Below are 17,251 nucleotides of genomic sequence, written 5' to 3' on the forward strand. Positions count from 1 at the left end.
TTGCAGCCTTCACTCACTCCATGGATGGCCTCATGCTGCAGCTCTGCAGGAAGCAGCAGGAGACAGCAGCCAGTTTTGGGGCAGCCTCCCCTCCCTGTGCAGCAAAGAAAAGTCARTTAAATCCTCTGGACAGTGAGGGGAGGCAGTGATAATGCAGGAGAGAGGAAAATGAGCAGACCCCACACCCTGTCAGGTCCTGAGCTTGTGTGGCAGCAGCAGATCCTTGGTGCTGAGTTCCCTGCTTCGCTTGGAGACCAGCTTGACAAGAAACTCCACTTTTGTTTTTCTTTTTCTTTTCCTGCTTCTTTCTCACCCTGGCACCCGCCAAAAGCCTCTGACACAAACCTAGAAAACAGCAAAGTGGGCTGTGCTCAGACTTGTTTGTACAGAGGTTTGCCCCTCCYTGGCCTAAAGCTGTATTTTAAACAGAAATTGTAAAGCTGGTGCCAGAGTTTTGCAAGGAAGGTGAGTTTCCCATCTGATTAAGATGAAATGGGTATATTAAATTTCTTCTTCCTTCTACTTTAAGGATAAAAAGTCTGTTGCAGAGCCCAGTTTGTGCTACAGTGCTGGAGAGCTCTGCCTCTCAATGGGATAAAGCACATGAGAATCCCATTCCTGGTTCTCATCCTCACCCAGTTCTGGTTATTTACTGGTCCTGGCTCTTCCTGTGATCCCCCAGCACTGATGCACCCCTGGCATYTAATGGGGTTTGTGCCCCAGCACGTGAGGACAGGGACAAGCTGAGCTGTTTGGTGTCCCAGGCTGGGTAGAGGGAAGGTGGTAAAACTGTTTCTCAAACCTTGTACCCTCACTTGGGGAAAGCCCATTTTTCCCAGCAGTTTCTCTGTGTAGGATCCCACCTGTTGGGGTGACAGTRCATCCTCCCCACCAAAAACAGGGATCTCTGTGGCTCTGGCTGCCCCTGGCTTTGCAACAGCAGAAATTCAGGGGGACTGGCCCAGGGGTACCAAGGGATGCTCTGCTTGAACACCAGGCCATGGAATCCTTTCCCAGTCTTGAGACCAACCTAAAACCCACTGATATGTCACCTCTTCTGTTCTCTACTCCACTCTGGATGCTCAGTCCCTGAAGAGAAGTGTCTTGGGTGTGCCACAGTGCATCCCCTGCCATGCCAGCAGCAGAAGTGAGTAAAGCAACAAGAATTTTTCTGTGTTTTCCTGACAAGGGCCTTTCAGTATCCTGGGTACGTGTTGCATCCTTAGAGTAATTGCCTTCCTGCTATCTTGTGTCCATCTCCATTCCCACTTTGTTCTGCACACCTGGCCCAGACCTTTGCCAGGGGTGTTTGTAGAGTGGAACACCACAGCCCTGAGGCAGATTGCTGAGGCTTTGGAGATGTCTCTACCCTATATTTGTGTATATCACTCACTGCATGTAGTTCTGCACCTCTGAACTGGATTCCTCAGCAGAATCAGAGCCAGCCTTACTGGCAGCAGCTGCAGCAAAGGTATCTGGTCCCATTTCTCTACCAGCAGCTCATCTTTGCCAAAAACAAGTTGTTATTTCAGAAAGCTTCCTTGAAATGCCCTCCTGAAAGCACCAACACCACCCCTGGAATGCTGCCACAGTAACCCTCTAAATGCAAGTCACTTGAACGCCTGCTGAGAAACTGAAAAATAGCATATAAAGAAGCATGTAAAGAACAAAATATTTGTTTTAGTGGGTTCTTTTTTTTGCTGAGTGCTGGCAAGCATCTTTGCAGGTGCAAGGTTTTGTGCATCATTTTTTGCATCTGGAGAAGGGTCCAGTGCGAGGGAGAGCTGGGAGACAGAGTTTGTGCAAATCCCAACTGCACCAAAGATATGCAGGGCTTGTTGCCCTTTTGCCTTACTAAACCTGTCCCCTTGGCCTCTGCAAATCAAAACCCAGGGCCAGAGCAGACATCTCTGTTGGTTATTTTATTTACCAATCTCTGTTTTGCAGATCTTGGATGGGTTTTTCTCCCACCCCACTGTGGACTTGCTGGTTATTCAAACTGCTGCAAGAGCTGGTATCAAACCCGAGGCCATTGCCCTGGGAGTGCCTTTACCAGTGACAAGGTGAGGCCTTGATGGGGCTGGCAGCTTTGGTTGTGTCCCCTGCACTCACTCTGCAGAGCCCAGTGAGTTTTGCTGTCACCCCCATGGCACAATCAGCTTTGTCTTTTTTCTAAACACCAGTTTTCCCAGTCCTCCATCAACTGTCTCTCCATGGCTTCTATACTCCCCATGCTGAGCTGTATTCATTTGCAGGGATTTCATACTTTCTCACCAGTCACCCCTGACTACATTGAATAGCAAAGCCCATCCAAAGCCACCCTTATCCCTTTCATTTCCATGATCGTTTACTCCTGGATGGATTTTTTGTCTTGCACTGATATTTCAGCTCCCCTTTCTTTGTGCCCAGGACCCCAGTACTTTGGTTTTTGTGGCTCTTTCACACTCCCAGTTCCCATGGGCAGATTTCAGGAGCAGTGACCACTAAGATCTCTTTCCTAGAAGGTGCCTGGGTGCAGAGTCCTGACAAAACCCTGCTGTCTGCAGCCTCAGCCCCCTTTTGGAAAGCAGCCATGGGTCAGGTGAAAACATCCCACAGCTGGAGCCACCTCCTCACCCACGGATCCTCCTGGCACCACCGCGGGAGCACTGTGCCACCCCTGGAGGTGGGTGTGGAGCACTGTGCCACCCCTTCAGGGGTCATCAGCCAGGCTGTCCAGCTCCAGGACAGCTGCAGGCTCCAGCCACTCCTCCCACTGCAAGCCCTGGTTGTGTAATCACCCTGGGAGTGGGGTGGCTGCCTGCCCTCCCTGTCCTTGCCAAAGCTCCACGTCTCTCCTATAAATCCGGAGTGAGAGGGGCTCTCTCCTCGCGGCAGAGGGGAGACACAGCCCAAGTGGCCGAGACTGGGAGGTAAGTGTTCCCAGGGGGCTGAGAWGCTTTTCCTTCCCTCCCTGCCCCATGGCTTGGCACTTCTGAGGTTGGCTGTTGTGGATACTTGCAGGGACGGTGTGGAAATGTGGCACAGACAATGTTTCCTGCGTGTTATTTGCAGTTTTTCTGCAAGAGGGTGGGGAATCAAACAGCCCATGGAGCCAGGAGGTGATTGTGATATAAGTTAGCTTCCACCRTGCAGAAAATGTCTTCCCCAAAACAGTTAACAGTGAGTAGCTCATGCTGGTGCTGTCTTCATTGACAAAGGAAAAAAGTCTAGGTTTTATTCCAACCAGGAAAAGCAGATTATTAATTAGGTGTTGCCTTATGATGGAAAGTTGAAATAGTCTGGAGAATTTGGTGGGTTTTAGAAAATACTGTGTCCAGCCCTATTTTTTTACTGAAGGTTTTCTTTTCTTTTTCCTGACGAATCCTCTGTTKCTGGTGGAAGCTGTACCGCCTGTAGTGCCATCCTGTAATGCTGAATTAATAACTCAGTTGAGCAGGGTGCTCTCTCCAGCACTGGGGTTGAACTCCAGACTGCAGCAGCACCCCCAGGGCACCTGGGTGGGGGTTCCTGATCTGGCAATGTCCAGCCCAAGCCATGGAGCCTGTCCATCATCCCTTGTTTTATTGCCTGGCACCATCGAGGATTAGGATCCATCATTCCCCCTGCCACCCTGGAAGCTTTGCTGCTCTTTCAAGCCCCAGGGTGGAGTTGATTTCAGCCCCACAACAGCCACAAAAGCATCCYCAATCCGAGGTGTGCCACACCTGTAGCCCCTCCATCAGCCTCAGTAGCCATGTCAAAGTGAGCATCATCTTCCCTGGGGATGGGATCCTGTCAGAGATGCAGAGACTGAATAGTCCCAGTGCATTTTTTAATTTATTTTTTTTTTCTGCGAGAGGCAGGGGCAGACAGCCAAAGATAAAATACAAATATTTGCAAGTCTGATAAGGCAAGGATAACTTAAACACAGCTTGTAAATAAAAACTGGCAGTGGATGGTGGCTCAACTACATACTTTCAAAGCCWGTTTCCAGGGCAGCTGCAAGAGTTTGGMAGCAGCCCAGAGAGYGCACTGTGATAGTGGATAGATTTWAAAAATAAAGGGSRAAAAAAAKAAGAAAATCTAACTTGTCAATGAAGAGTCCAGAATGCTGGTAAGGGGAATGAAAAGTGGAGGTAGCATATAGAGAAATCCCCTACAGAGGGCATGCCAGGAGCAACATCTGTGGGGTTTCTGCCCCACAGGTCAAGCCCCGTTACCATCTCGGGATCCCGGCAGAGACCGCAGGGATGAAAGTGGCTGTGGTGGGCGCGGGGGTCAGCGGGCTGGCAGCCACCAAGTGCTGCCTGGACGAGGGGCTGGAGCCCACGTGCTTCGAGCAGAGCCAGGACATCGGGGGAGTCTGGCGCTACACGGTGAGCCAGCACTGCCCGTCCTCCTGCCCTCGGGAGCCACAGCTTTGGGATGGGGAGCGGGTCAGGCTCCAGCGGGTGTGGAAGGGCTGGAGAGCTTGCTGGGTGCTGAGCTGTCCCARCTGCGCTCCCTGAGAGCAGGGGAGCCTGGGGACAGTCCCCACCCCAGGCACGGGGCTGATGCACCCGGGGTGCCATGGCAGGAGCACATCGAGGCCGGCCGGCCGAGCCTCTACCCGTCAGTGATCAGCAACACCTCCAAGGAGATGTCGGCCTTCTCAGACTTCCCTTTCCCTGAGGATTTCCCAGTGTTCCTGCCCAATGCCAAGTTCCTGGAATACCTCCGGCGCTACGCTGAGCACTTCAGCCTCCGGGAGCACATCAGATTTGGGGTGAGCSATGGGTGCCCTGCACTGCCCTGCTCCCCACCCGTGGTGGGTGCCGGCGGTGACTTTGCTTCACTTCCATGTTTCAGACCACCGTGGTCAGCATCCGTCAGCAGCCCGACTTYGCCAGCACGGGCCGGTGGAATGTGGTCACAGAGGCGGATGGGAAGCAGAAAACAGAAGTCTTTGATGCCGTTATGGTTTGCAGCGGCAATTTCTCCGAGCCGTCCCTCCCCCTGCACTCTTTTYCTGGTACAGTATAGGGCTGCCTGTGGTTACCTGCTTCCAGGGGTGGGGAGAGAAGATTTAGGGGTTCCTCAGGGAAAACTCTTCCTTCCTTTTGTGGCTTCTGCTTTCCTAACCTTCTGGCATGAACAGCAATACATTCTTGTGCTTCAGCGGCTTTAGCTATGAGACCCCATTTTGGAGAGGAAGCATCAATTCTTTGTGCATGGGATGGAGGGCTGGATCTTCCCATCTTCACTGGTGGCCAGTGATTGCACTTTCTTCATTGGTTTCTTACACCAGATCTACCAACAAAACCCATAAATGTTCCTGTACTTAGAAGCTCTGTTCCCTTTTCCCCGAGGCATCGAGAGGTTCCGAGGGCAGTACTTCCACAGCCGGCAGTACAAGCATCCCGCCGTGTTCCAGGGCAAGCATGTCCTCGTGGTGGGCATGGGAAACTCTGGAGTGGACATCGCAGTGGAGGCCAGTCGTGTAGCCACAAAGGTGCCACCACCCCAGGGGTGTGGGGAAGGGGACACTGGGGACAACAATATACTGTCACCTCAGGGACATGGTGTACAAACCACCTTTCTGAACCCAAATTTCTTGGTTAAAAATCCACCTTGAACTCAAGCTTGTTTTCTCATCATCTCCTGCTCCACCTCCATCACCAGCAGCCAGGAGATCTTAAAGATGCTGGTGCTGCTTTTCCATCGCACAGCCATCTGCCCCGTGCCCCTGGGAGTTACTTAATGAAAGAAAATCAGCAAATTCATCACCTGGACCATTGATTCTTGTCTTCCAGGTGACCATCAGCACCACTCGAGGAGCCTGGCTGATCGGTCGTGTGTTTGAGCATGGCTATCCGTGGGATATGGTTTTAAACACTCGTCTCATGAGCCTGATCAAAACCAACCTCCCCAGACCCCTTTCATGGTGGTTGATTAATCACAAGGTGAACCAGTGGTTCAACCATGAGAACTACGGCATTCAGCCAGAGAACAGGTACTTCTTGGTGGCTCCCATTTCATGCTGATGGGCTTGTGGTGTGGGGAGGGGGAGATGTTCAGCAACATCAAGCATATTTGAATCATCAGATTGTACCCAGAGTGGTGTGATCTCCAACAGGGAGTTGTAGCCCAGCAGGAGAAGATAAGTTCCAGCCTCCTGTGGTGAGAGATGCTGGAAAAGCATGGGAAAGCCCAGAGGAATTTTCCTCATGAGGGTCCCKGGGAAAAGAGGAGAGGGAAGGCTTAAATAATGCATCAGTTTTGAAAAGAAATGGTTTAAAGAGTAATTGAGTGGATGGAAGAAGAAGGCAGGAGATGTCTGTGAATCACACTGGGGCAGTGTTTGGAGGTGGGTGACAGGRCTGGTAGCTCAGAGAAAATCACACTGCCAGGTCTGAGCTCCCCCTGGGAGCAGGGGCACCAGCAGGGTTTGTCCACTCATTCTCAGCACCCYGGCTCTCCACAGCTGCCTGGTGCGTGAGCCCGTGCTGAGCGACGACCTTCCAAGCTACATCCTGACAGGCAGGATCACCATCAAGCCGGGCGTGAAGGAATTTAAGGACAACTCCGYTGTTTTCCACAACTGCCCCGAGGAGGAGCCCATTGACATCGTTGTCTTCTGCACAGGCTACAACGTCTCCTTCCCATTCCTAGAGGAATCAGTGGTCAGGGTGGAAAACAAGCACGCATCCCTCTACAAATACGTGTTCCCAACACACCTGCAGAAGCCCACCCTGGCTGTCATCGGGCTGATTAAGCCCTTTGGAGGCATCGTGCCCGTGGCAGAGATGCAGGCACGCTGGGTGAGCCGTGTCTTCAAAGGTAGGGGAGCAAACATGAGCCCTCCCGTGTCCCCAAATGCAGCTCAGGCTGGACACATGTTGTCCCTCCCCAAAGAGGGATCCCTGGAGAGCCCAGAGCTAAGAAGTTCACTTCAGAGTGGACAAGGGAGCATTTTCAGGGCTCAGACTTTCCAAGTTATTTCACTTCAGCTAAGCTACAGCAATATGAGTGAGGAAAGAAACCTACTGCTGTTCTGTTTGGGTTTTTAATAAAAAATTAATAATAACCTCATGGAGGGCTGRATCAGGACTACTCCATGGAAAGAGAGAAAGCTCTGGGGTTTCTCTTTGGGATGATCCTCTCAGGAGTTTGCACAGCCCATCTGACCCCACATCACTTGCCTRTGCCCTGACAGCACAAATGTGTAAGAGCAGGAAAAGGTGTGGGTGAATTTGGAACACTGTGCAGGGCTGGTTTCTGGCAGGATTTCCACTGCTGAACAAATTGCAAGCAATGAGACTTTCCTTCCCTCCCAGGGAAGAGATTCCCACATTTTGCATCACTGAATGAGTTCACAGTTCCCCCCCAGGAGTTAAACTCGGCAGGACGCTCTCCTCTCTCTTCCAGGCTTGTGTCAGTTGCCTTCCCAGTCTGTCATGGAGAAGGAAGTAAATGAGAACAAGAAAAACCAAGTCCGATGGTAAGTCATTCCCCCAGAGCCCCAAAGGTTTTTTGGTGGATTGAAAAAATCCCTGGAGTTTTAGGGGCAGCAACACACAGGCTCACACTCTGTGCCCTTTCCCTGCATCTATGGCAAAGGAGAGGGGAGAATTCCAGATCAGACATCCCTCTGCTCACTTGCATCGAGCCAGTGTAACCTTTGATTGGACACTGATATTTTTCCTGTTGGTGGCAGGAAGAAATGAATTCAGGGTATTCAAGATTAAAGCTTGCTTGGGAGTTGGGGAAGAGCACCGGAATCCCCAGAGACTGCCTGATAAAATGGCAGAGAAATTAATGGTAATAAATGCAAAACAATTCATCTGGGGAGGAAAAAAAAAGCCAACCCACAGCCAATGAGGTGTAGACACAAATTGTYTCATTTCTCAGCATGGAGACCTGATTCAGGGGTCTGAACACACTGGTGTGTGGTTCACAGGCAGCCAAAAGGCTAAGAAGTTTAGGGAATGAGTGAGACAATCCCARGAAACTGGATGATATATTAATCCATTGTTCACTTAAACAGCTATGGGAAAAAAGGTACAAAAGAGTGAAATACAGAATTGTATAGAACAACTGCTGTACAATACAAGGCTAAATGTACATGGGCTTTTTCAGCCCACAAGGTAGGGCATGAAGCTGTGGATTCTGCAGAGAAGGTGAACTGGAAGCAATTCCCCAACTCACTGTGTATTCTTGCCATATTTGTGGAAATGAACATGAGGGATACTAAAGAGTGCCTTTCTTACGCTGCACCTGACTCCTTTGCAAAAGCAAAGGGATTAGGGTTTGGGTTTTTTGTTTTGAAAAGAAAAACAAAACTGTTTTGCCAAAGTCTGTTAACAAATATTCACAAAGGTGAAGGGGGACACAGGTGCAACTTGTGAATGAGTAAATGAAAGACTGATTGAGATGAGCCAGCATCACTTTACAGGATTTGTGTCCTACAGACCCAGGTCCCCACTGCATGTGCATCCAATCCTTTCCCAAAAAGAACTCAATTGCATTCCAGATGAAATAACGAGGATGCAGAGGATCTGCACTCCAGCTCCTCTCAGCCCTGCTGACACCAGTCTTCCTCCTGCCTCTTTTCCTTCTCTGATTCATCCAGGTTTGGTCTGACCTTTGACGAGGTTCTCAAAACCGAGTGGCTGGTTTACCTSGACACGCTCGCCTCCTTCATCGGGGCCAAGCCCAGCGTGCTGGGGCTGCTYTGCACAGACCCTTGGCTGGCTCTCACCATCTTCTTTGGCCCCTGCTCCCCCTACCAGTACCGACTGGGGGGTCCTGGGCRCTGGGAGGGGGCACGGCAGGCCATCCTCACCCAGTGGGACCGGGTCCTGAAGCCCACGAGAACACGAGTGCCTGCTGGCTCCTCCAGCTCTTTCCCTTCTCTCCTGGCTGTGGTGGGGTTCCTCCTGCTCCTGGCTGCTGTGATTTTTGGTTTCCAGTAGCTTTTAGAGCCTGATTTTTGTTGTTTGTTTTCCTTTTTGTTTGGTTTTTTTTATCCTGGGGTGTGTTATCTCTGGTCAGACAGCTCCTCAGTGTGCCACTGGACTGGGGAAATGGATTTCACTAGATGGCAAGAAATTTTGTATTGCAACCTGCCACACAAACCTCACTCTGCTCCAGCTCAACCCCAAACACATCTTTGCAAACCCCATTAACCAAAAATCCCAATGAAAAGGCACTGGTTGTGGTGGTTTGTGTCACGCCTGAGTCTGGGGCAGGTACCTTGAGGGGCTGAGCACTTCTGACTTTGCTTCCTGCATGTCCCATCACTGGACAATCCTGTGGCTTTGTTTTATGCATGGAGAAACCTTAAATGAATAAAATCTCAGTGACTGTGACAGGAATGTGCTGCAGGTGCCTCTCTGTCCTCTCCTTGTGTGCACGGGAAGAGCTGGGGGGGAGGGCCCATGTCTGACTTGGGGCTGTGCCACCAATTTGTTGGGCAACTCCCAAGGCTGGGGCTGCAAGRACTTTGATTGACCCCCCAAAATTAGGCTGCACTGTACTCCATGTCCCCCATCCATGCCGTCTGCTGGCAAAAGGAACATGTTTTGCCCATTTCCTGGGGATGCCAAGTGAACACSTGCCCAGCACAGGCACCACAAAAGGGGATCGATCAGGACAGGCTGCCTGGGCCACAGCAATGACGAGCTGCAGCTTGGGAGTCCTTGCAGAGGATTACCATCTGAATTTTCACCTGGCACTGCCACAGGGAGGCTGAGAACCTCCTTGCAGTGCATTTAAGCACACAGGGCGGGGGAATGCAGGTGTAAAGGTCAGTGGTGCAAGAGCCGTGGCGAGCTGCCTGGACTTCAGCCTTCCCTTCCAATCCACGGCRAGAGAAACTCCGGGGAAATTCAGCTGAGCAGCGAAGGCACAGCACTGTCCTGAAAGGTTTGCCCCTCGCTTCTCTTGGTTTTTGCAGGRTTGGAAAGCAGGCAGACAGCTCTCCAGGGTTTTGGGATTCACTGCTGGCTTTGCCTCACTGYTGGTGGGGGGAGAGGGGTGTTGCGGGGATCCTCTGGAAAAAAACCGTCCACGGGCAGTGCTGGAAAAGTTGGGTGGCTTGAGAACCCTGAGTTTGYCTACTCTTTCCCAAAGCCAAAGGAGGCTTCAGAAACGGGGCAGGCAACTGTGGGCATGTCCTGCCCTGTTCCTGCAGCTCAGGGAGTGGCTCGGGCTAAGCAGCTGTTGTGTGCCGAAGGGTTTTTTTTGCACCTCCCTCATTTTTCCCTGGCTTTCTTCATTTCCTCCAGTTCCTATTTATGTCAACTTACTTTTTGACACAAAAAAKTAGGGGAAAAAAGATAGAAAAAAATAGATAGAAAAAAGCTATAAATKACTCTTTCTGCAGACTCTGTAGTAGGAGTGTTTGTTATCTAATCAAAGGTAACATGGGTTCATTTTTTTCCTAGTTTCTTTGCTTTCCAGTCAAGCTCACTGCAGCTCAGTTTACACAGCCCAGCTTTGAGTTCCTCCCATTTATACCCAGCGTTTCCTGGGTTTCTTACCTTTTGTATATCCTGTAATCCCAGCCATGCTTTCACAGAGCTGTCTAATTTCTCAATGGCTGTGCCGTGCTCCTGCTCAGTCAAGCATTGCTTTGCTTTTTTCCTTTCTTTTAAAACCCTTTTTGCTTTCGAGAGATTGCTCTTTAATGGGAAATTAAAAAGGAAAGCGTGAAAACGAGCCAGCTTAGCTGAAATYGGTTCTTGCAAAGGTTTCAGGAGGATCACTTTGTCCAGGCAGAGGCAGATAAATTCACCTTCTTTCTGTGCCCTGGTTTGGGCTGGAAAAGGGAATAAATTTGAAGCAGCGGAATGGTGAGGTTTAAAAGTTCCTCCTTTCCCCCATGGAGGATGGGGATGGAGGATGGGGATGGAGGATGGGGATGGAGGATGGGGGTTACTGGACCCCCACTGTAGGCTTAGCACAGCGGGAAGGGTAATGAGCAGGATCTGCCCACAGCACTTGAATCAGGAGCTGGTTTTCCATCCAAGGACAGTTTTCCATCATGGACATCTGCAGCCAGAGAAGAGCAGGGCTGTTTTGCTGGGGATGGGAAGCAGGSCCTGGCGTTTCTGATGCCCACACTGTTTTGCTCCCAGCTGCTGTCACCTGCTGCAGGCCACCATGGTCCGGCGTGTGGCCGTGATCGGGGCCGGGGCCGGGGGTTTGGCCTCCATCAAGTGCTGTCTGGATGAGGGGCTGGAGCCCACGTGCTTCGAGAGCAGCGAGGACATCGGCGGCGTCTGGCGCTACACGGTCAGTGCCTTCTGTGTTTGTCCCCGTTTGTCCCCTCCCTTGGATGATGCTCTTTGGCTGCAGCAGAGAGGAAAGGGTGGCCATGCCCTCTGTCCTGAATGAGTGTGCCTGRGATGGCCCAAAAAAGGCCCAGGTGATGTTTTCAAGGACCAGGCTTCACAAGTGTTTCTCAAATCACACTGCAGCCTGGAAARGAGTGGGGGCAGGGGGATGCACCAYCACAATAATCCACTCATGGAGCTCCTCCTGACTCCAAGATGGAGAAGGAAATGGAGGGAGCAGACAAGATTGTCACCAGGTGCTAGTCCTGGTTTATTCCTTGCACCAAAATATGAGGAAGAAAAATACTCCCATACTTTCTGGGGAGAAAGTCCTTCCCCGCACACCTGGAAACACCACTGGCTTCACACAGGACTCCAAGGACGACAGGAGAATCAGAGTGTACCGCTCAGTCATCACCAACACCTCCAAGGAGATGTCCTGCTTCAGCGATTTCCCCTTCCCGGAKGATTTTCCCAATTACCTGCCCCATGGCCTTGTCCTGGAGTACTTCAGGATGTATGCCCAGCACTTTGATCTCCTGCGGCACATCCGCTTCAGGGTGAGCAGGGACCCCATCCCCACGGGGAGAAGAGCCATCAATAGCTGCAGGTTCCAGGTGGGATGGGACAATGACTCTTGCTTCATGAACAAGGCCTCTATACCCCATACTTTAAATAAGGCTGCTTGAATATGGGCTTACCCTAATGCCATCCCCAGGGGAAGGTGCAGGGTGGGATTTACCAGATTCAGAGGGGACACGCACCTCCTCAGGGACACAGTGATCACTTCCCCAGGGACCCAGCCCGCTCCTGGCAGCCTCAGCCTTTCACAGGGGCATCTCTGAAACATGGCATGATCCCTGACTGTTGCTTTGTTGGGCTTTGGTGCAAGACAACAGTTCTCAGCGTGAGAAAGTGCCCAGATTTCACCACCACGGGCCAGTGGGAAGTGGTCACCGAGACTGACGGTGCCTGTGAGCTCCTCATCTTTGATGCTGTCATGGTTTGCACTGGCCATTACCAGGAGCCCTACTTGCCACTGGCTTCTTTCCCAGGTAAGCCCTGTCCCAGCAGTGGGGTGTGCTAGGGTTGCCCCATAGGGTTTCCCCCAGCACCTATGGGTCCCTTGGCTGCATTTTCCTCTGCAAGCCTGCCTGCTCCATGAAATCCCCACGCTGGAGCAGGCAGGACCCCCACTCTWTGGAAATGGCGGGGGGAATTCCTGGCAATGGGAAAAACACCTTGCAAAAAAGACACATCCAGGCTTTTGCACAAAGATGTGCAACGTAAGACTGAGCCAAGGCGTCCACAGGCTTCCCAGCTGCCAGCAGAGGTGGGAGGGGAGAGTTGGGGGCTGCAGAGGGTCTGGGCACAAGGATGGGGCAAGTGAATGTATCTGGCAGTGGGAGATGCTCCATTCTCTGCCTAGGCATTGACAGTCGCTTCCARGGCCAGCGCCTCCACAGCTGGGAATACCGAGATGTGGAGGCTTTCCGAGGAAAGCGCGTCCTCCTGGTCGGCATCGGCAACACCGGCGGGGACCTCGCCGTGGAGCTGAGCCATGTGGCCACCAAGGTACAGCTCCATGGTGGTCCAAGCAGGGACCACGATAGCCAAGGGCTAGGGGGAGCGCAGGAAGCTTTGCCCCCAGACTTTTAAATAAATTCCACTTCCAACTGAGGGCAATTGAAGAAGCTTTGCATCTCCTGGAGTCTGGGCCACCTGAGGACTGGCAATTGAGCAGCTGTGGGGGCTTTATAGAAGGCACCATGAGCTGTTTGGTTCATCTGGATGCCATCTCCTTCCCTCAGGATAACCCTGCTGGCTCTTGTGTGCAGGAGATGGGATTTGCCATTCAGGGAAAAACCAACAGGCTGAGAGAGCTGCCTTCCCCCCCAGGTGTTCCTCAGCACCAGGAGCAACACGTGGGTSATGAGCCGGGTGTCGGACCATGGCTTCCCCTTTGACATGGTCAACACCAACCGCCTCAACCACTTCCTGGAGTGGCTTCTCCCATCAGCCCTCACAAGGAGGATCAAGTTTCGGAAGTTCAATTCATGGTTCAACCACACAAACTATGGCTTGGCTTCCAGCAAAAGGTGTTTTTCTCTGATTGTTTTGTYGGGTGGTCAGAGGGTCTTTATAATACGAAATGCTTTACTTTCAGTTTTGGGGAAATTTGGAATAGCAAACCATGGGAGGGAAGCTCTGACTACAAAAGTAATTTTGGGTCCCTCCCAGATGCTAACACTGCTGCCCCCTTTTCCCCCCTGCAAGCTCCAAATTTAAGATGATTATCAATGAAGAGCTGCCGTTCTGCCTCCTCTCTGGGACTGTGGTGTTGAAGCCAAATGTGAAGGAGTTCACTGAAAGCTCTGCAATTTTTGAAGACGGGACAACCGAAGAAAACATTGACGTGGTGCTGTTTGCCACGGGCTACAACTTTTCATTTCCCTTCCTCGAAGAGTCCGTTCGCAGCGCCATCGACGATAACCGTTCCCTCTACAAATGTGTCTTCCCTCCCCAGYTGGAAAAGCCCACGCTGGCCATCATTGGCTTGATCCAGCTGACAGGCTCAATTATGGTGGGATCAGAAATGCAGGCTCGCTGGGTGACGGGGGTCTTTGCAGGTAAGGAGATGGGGGAGATCTTCTGGGGTGGGACATTCAGGACAGCCTGAGCTGCTGCCCACAGAGCCAAGGCCATATTTCAGCTCTGTTGTGACCTTAGGAATCAGCAGCATGGCAGCCCTGTATCCCTGCTGCTCCACCACCTCGGTAAAGGTGCTGGGAATTTGGAATGGGGGTGAACATTTCATCTTAAGGTGCTGCTGGAGGTTTCTCTGTTCTCAGGCTGGAACAAGCTGCCTCCCCCCAGCAGGATGATGGCTGAAGTTTCRAAGAGGAAGCCGCCAGTCAAAAGGTGTGTGATGCCCCTGCACTCRGGATGAGCTGGGTGCTGTGTGCCAGGATGGCCTCAGGGAAGAGAGGCTCAATGGCAACCGTGGGAGGGACACCTGCCTAGGGACCCCCAGCTCTGCATTTATCACCCCACACCTGTAGAGAGGTGGGAAATGCTGTCGTGGCTCCTTTATGGAGCAAGACACCCTAAGCTGCTCTGGAGCAGTTTATGACAAGACCCAGCACCTGCAGCTCCCTTTGTCTCCCATCCCATCTCCTTTTATCCCTCCCTTTCTCTCTCCTTCTCTGGAGAGGCCCCTCTGCCAGGCCTCCAAGCCTTGTCCTTGTTCCCAGCACGTCAAGATGGAGGTTTGGTTTCCTCCAGACTAAGGGTGCCATCTCGTGGCTTCTCCTTCCCAAATCCAGGTAGTGGAGACAGCTGGGTTCAGGGCCAAGAACCCCTCGTGGAGCCAGGCAGKGTGGGTGGGGGACAGTTGGTGTCAAATTTTGGCAGGTCAAGGTGAGTGTTCCACAAGGATGTTGTGTGTGGGGGAGAGCTGACAGCCTGCCTTRCTGGCAATGGGATTTCACAGCAGTGGAGATATGTCCATGAGGATATGGGGTGGGGTGATGAGGTTGTGATGCCTCACAAGAGCAAGGAAGGGACCTCTCGGCACAGGCTGGATTAGGTCTGCCAGCAGGACAGGGCAGGCTCTTGGGACACTGGTGAAAAGCTGGGACAAAACAGAGCCACGGGGATTATCACCAGGACAAAAATATGGAAGCTTGAGGTGCAAGGGACACAGACTTGAGGCTGTCTCAAATTCCCTGAAGCAGATTCAGTACGTCCTCTCTTCTGAGAGGGAGATAAGGCTTCAAGCAGAAAAATCCTGGAGGTCCCGCCCAGCATGGGAAGCTTTCTGCATCTCTTAGATTTTCCCAGTTCCTTTGGCATTCTTATCTCTGAAAGTTTATGTCTCTATTTCTCAAAATCAGCCAAATCCACACCCCTGAACTTCAGGGAAGGACATAGCAGGGGTATTTGTGGCATTATGATGGTACTGKTAAGTTAGAGCTGATTTTGAAACCACAGTTATGCTGCAGAGACAAAACAAGATTCTGCCCTGCCCTGGGACCAATGCCACGGAGCTCTTTCACTGACTTTAGCTTTATTTGAGGCTGAGAGCTCTGCCTCAGAGCCTGGGGCTCATCTGATGTCTGAGCCTGAGGTTTTTGCTTTCCATGGAGCTGGGAACTGAGACATTATGATGCTATTTGAGTTTTATTTCTTATGTCCCATTGAAGGAACCCGTCTGAGAGGGAGAACCTGAAGATGAGTTTTATCAGCTACATGGATGAAATCGCTGCCTGTGCTGGTGTAAAGCCCAGCGTGTTGAGGCTGCTSCTGACAGACCCCCAGCTGGCCCTGGCCATCTCTTTGGGGCCCTGCTCGCCCTACCAGTACCGGCTGACGGGACGGGGCAAGTGGAGCGGGGCCAGAGCTGCCATCCTGAGCCAGTGGCAGCGCGCGCTGAAGCCCTTGAGGACTCGAGTGGTGGATGACAATTCCAGCAGCTCACATGGCTGGCGCTGGATGTGCCTCCTGGYTCTGCCAGCAGCTCTCACAGCAGGTTTTCTCCTTTCTAAACACCCCCAGCCAGGCTGGAGCCYCTGGGCAGGTCCCCAGCTGTAGAARAAACATGGGGAGCCCCARTGCCAGGTGAGCTGGGGACTGCAAAGCTGTGCCACTGCCAGGTGCTGTCAGAGGGCTGGAGCTGTCTGGTGTCCATCCACCTCCTGCTGCTGTTTCACCAAGGCTGATACGGAGTGTTCACCCCAAACTGGTGAGAATGAGGCCAGCCTTCCTCCCCGCTGCTCAGCCAGAGTTTCCTCTCTAAAATTTTGGCAACACCCACACCACCACTCTGAGATTTTGCAAAACATGTCGAGAGCTATTTATGTGTATGGTAAATTTTGGGACATGAAGGARGGAGCCACAAATAAACCTCACAGATTTGATCTTTGCTGATGGCTTTATTAATGGTTTATTATCAGAGTGCGTGAAGTGGACCCAATGAATTGTGGCAGAGGGGAGAGCCTTGTCCATATATGTATAGAGGGTGTATATATGCATACATACATATATATATACACAAATTTATATATTCTGTTGATTATATATATGTAAGAAATGTATGTTAATATRTAGATATAGAATAATAAATTATACGTAGAGTGCCAAATCCAAGCAAGCCAACAAGCATCCCTGCCCTTGCCCGAGCAGCCTTAGGYTTACCGGGACCCCTGAATCCCACCRATTCAGAGYCTCTCCACCCACCCTTGTCTGCCTTCATCGGGGGATTTCGCTGCAAACCCGGGGAACGGGCACTGCTGCTGGGCTGCAGCCGATTCCCTGAGGGAGAGTGTCCCCCCACAGCCGTCTGTCCCCATCCCACCGAGGGGCTGTGGGGCCGGGGATGGGGACCCAGAAGGGGATGGAGACAGGGACGGCCATGGGGACGTGAATCCAAACGGGAACCGGGATAGGGGCCGGGATAGGGGCAGCATAGGAACCGGGATGGGGCCGGGATAGGGGCAGCACAGGAACCGGGATAGGAACCGGGATGGGGTCGGGACGGAGCCGGGATAGGGGTTAGGATAGGAACCGGGATGGGGCCGGGATAGGAGCAGAATAAGAACCGGGATGGGGCCAGGATAGGGACAGCACAGGAACCGGGATGGGGCCGGGTCCGCGCCCCCTCGCCCTCCGCCACTAGAGGGCGCACGTGTCTCCCGGGCGCCCGCCCGAGTGCGGCACGGTGTGGTCACGTGAYCGGCGGCGCGGGGGCGGGGCCGGCGGCGCGCGCTGTACGCGGTGACGTCAGACGTCGTTGGCGCCCGGCTTGGCCGCCCGCCATCTTGGCCCCTGTGTGGAAGCGGCCGAGGCGGCGGCGCCGGGAGAGGCAGCGGCCCCGCCGGCACCGGGACTCGCGGGCAGCCGAGCGCCGCGCTGCGCGCCCGGTAAGCGGCGGGGCTCCTCCGCTGCGCCGC

At 52.5% G+C, this 17,251-nt stretch overlaps 3 protein-coding genes across 15 annotated transcripts in view; all 3 read left to right on the plus strand.

The window, feature by feature from the left end:
- Positions 1–2,844: 2,844 nt before the first annotated feature.
- On the plus strand, positions 2,845–9,332 carry LOC130577419 (flavin-containing monooxygenase 1-like). The gene is made up of 9 exons (XM_057372742.1): positions 2,845–2,912; positions 4,188–4,358; positions 4,559–4,747; positions 4,831–4,993; positions 5,331–5,473; positions 5,775–5,974; positions 6,446–6,801; positions 7,390–7,462; positions 8,594–9,332. Exons 2-9 carry the CDS (start codon positions 4,233–4,235, stop codon positions 8,934–8,936), a joined length of 1,593 nt encoding a protein of 530 aa, XP_057228725.1. The 5' UTR covers positions 2,845–2,912; positions 4,188–4,232; the 3' UTR covers positions 8,937–9,332.
- Positions 9,333–9,392: 60 nt separating this feature from the next.
- On the plus strand, positions 9,393–16,328 carry LOC130577418 (dimethylaniline monooxygenase [N-oxide-forming] 4-like). Of its 2 annotated transcripts, none has more exons than XM_057372740.1 (9): positions 9,393–9,888; positions 11,103–11,259; positions 11,672–11,860; positions 12,193–12,355; positions 12,730–12,875; positions 13,200–13,399; positions 13,578–13,930; positions 14,153–14,222; positions 15,506–16,328. In XM_057372740.1, exons 2-9 carry the CDS (start codon positions 11,128–11,130, stop codon positions 15,891–15,893), a joined length of 1,641 nt encoding a protein of 546 aa, XP_057228723.1. In that variant the 5' UTR covers positions 9,393–9,888; positions 11,103–11,127; the 3' UTR covers positions 15,894–16,328. The 2 variants fall into 2 exon arrangements, with proteins under 2 accessions (XP_057228723.1, XP_057228724.1); XM_057372741.1 differs by lacking the exon at positions 15,506–16,328 and adding an exon at positions 14,627–15,487.
- Positions 16,329–17,098: 770 nt separating this feature from the next.
- PRRC2C (proline rich coiled-coil 2C) overlaps positions 17,099–17,251 on the plus strand; it is a 69,815-nt gene continuing 69,662 nt past the window's right edge. For all 12 annotated transcript variants that reach the window (XM_057372744.1, XM_057372751.1, XM_057372750.1 and 9 more), the window contains exon 1: positions 17,099–17,221. The gene's annotated coding sequence lies outside the window, so the exon portion shown is untranslated. The remainder of the gene's footprint in view (positions 17,222–17,251) is intronic.

The sequence above is a fragment of the Malurus melanocephalus genome, unplaced genomic scaffold (assembly GCF_030028575.1).
Source record: "Malurus melanocephalus ecotype Western Australia unplaced genomic scaffold, MMel_1.1 scaffold_178, whole genome shotgun sequence".
In the NCBI taxonomy this organism is placed as follows: domain Eukaryota; kingdom Metazoa; phylum Chordata; class Aves; order Passeriformes; family Maluridae; genus Malurus; species Malurus melanocephalus.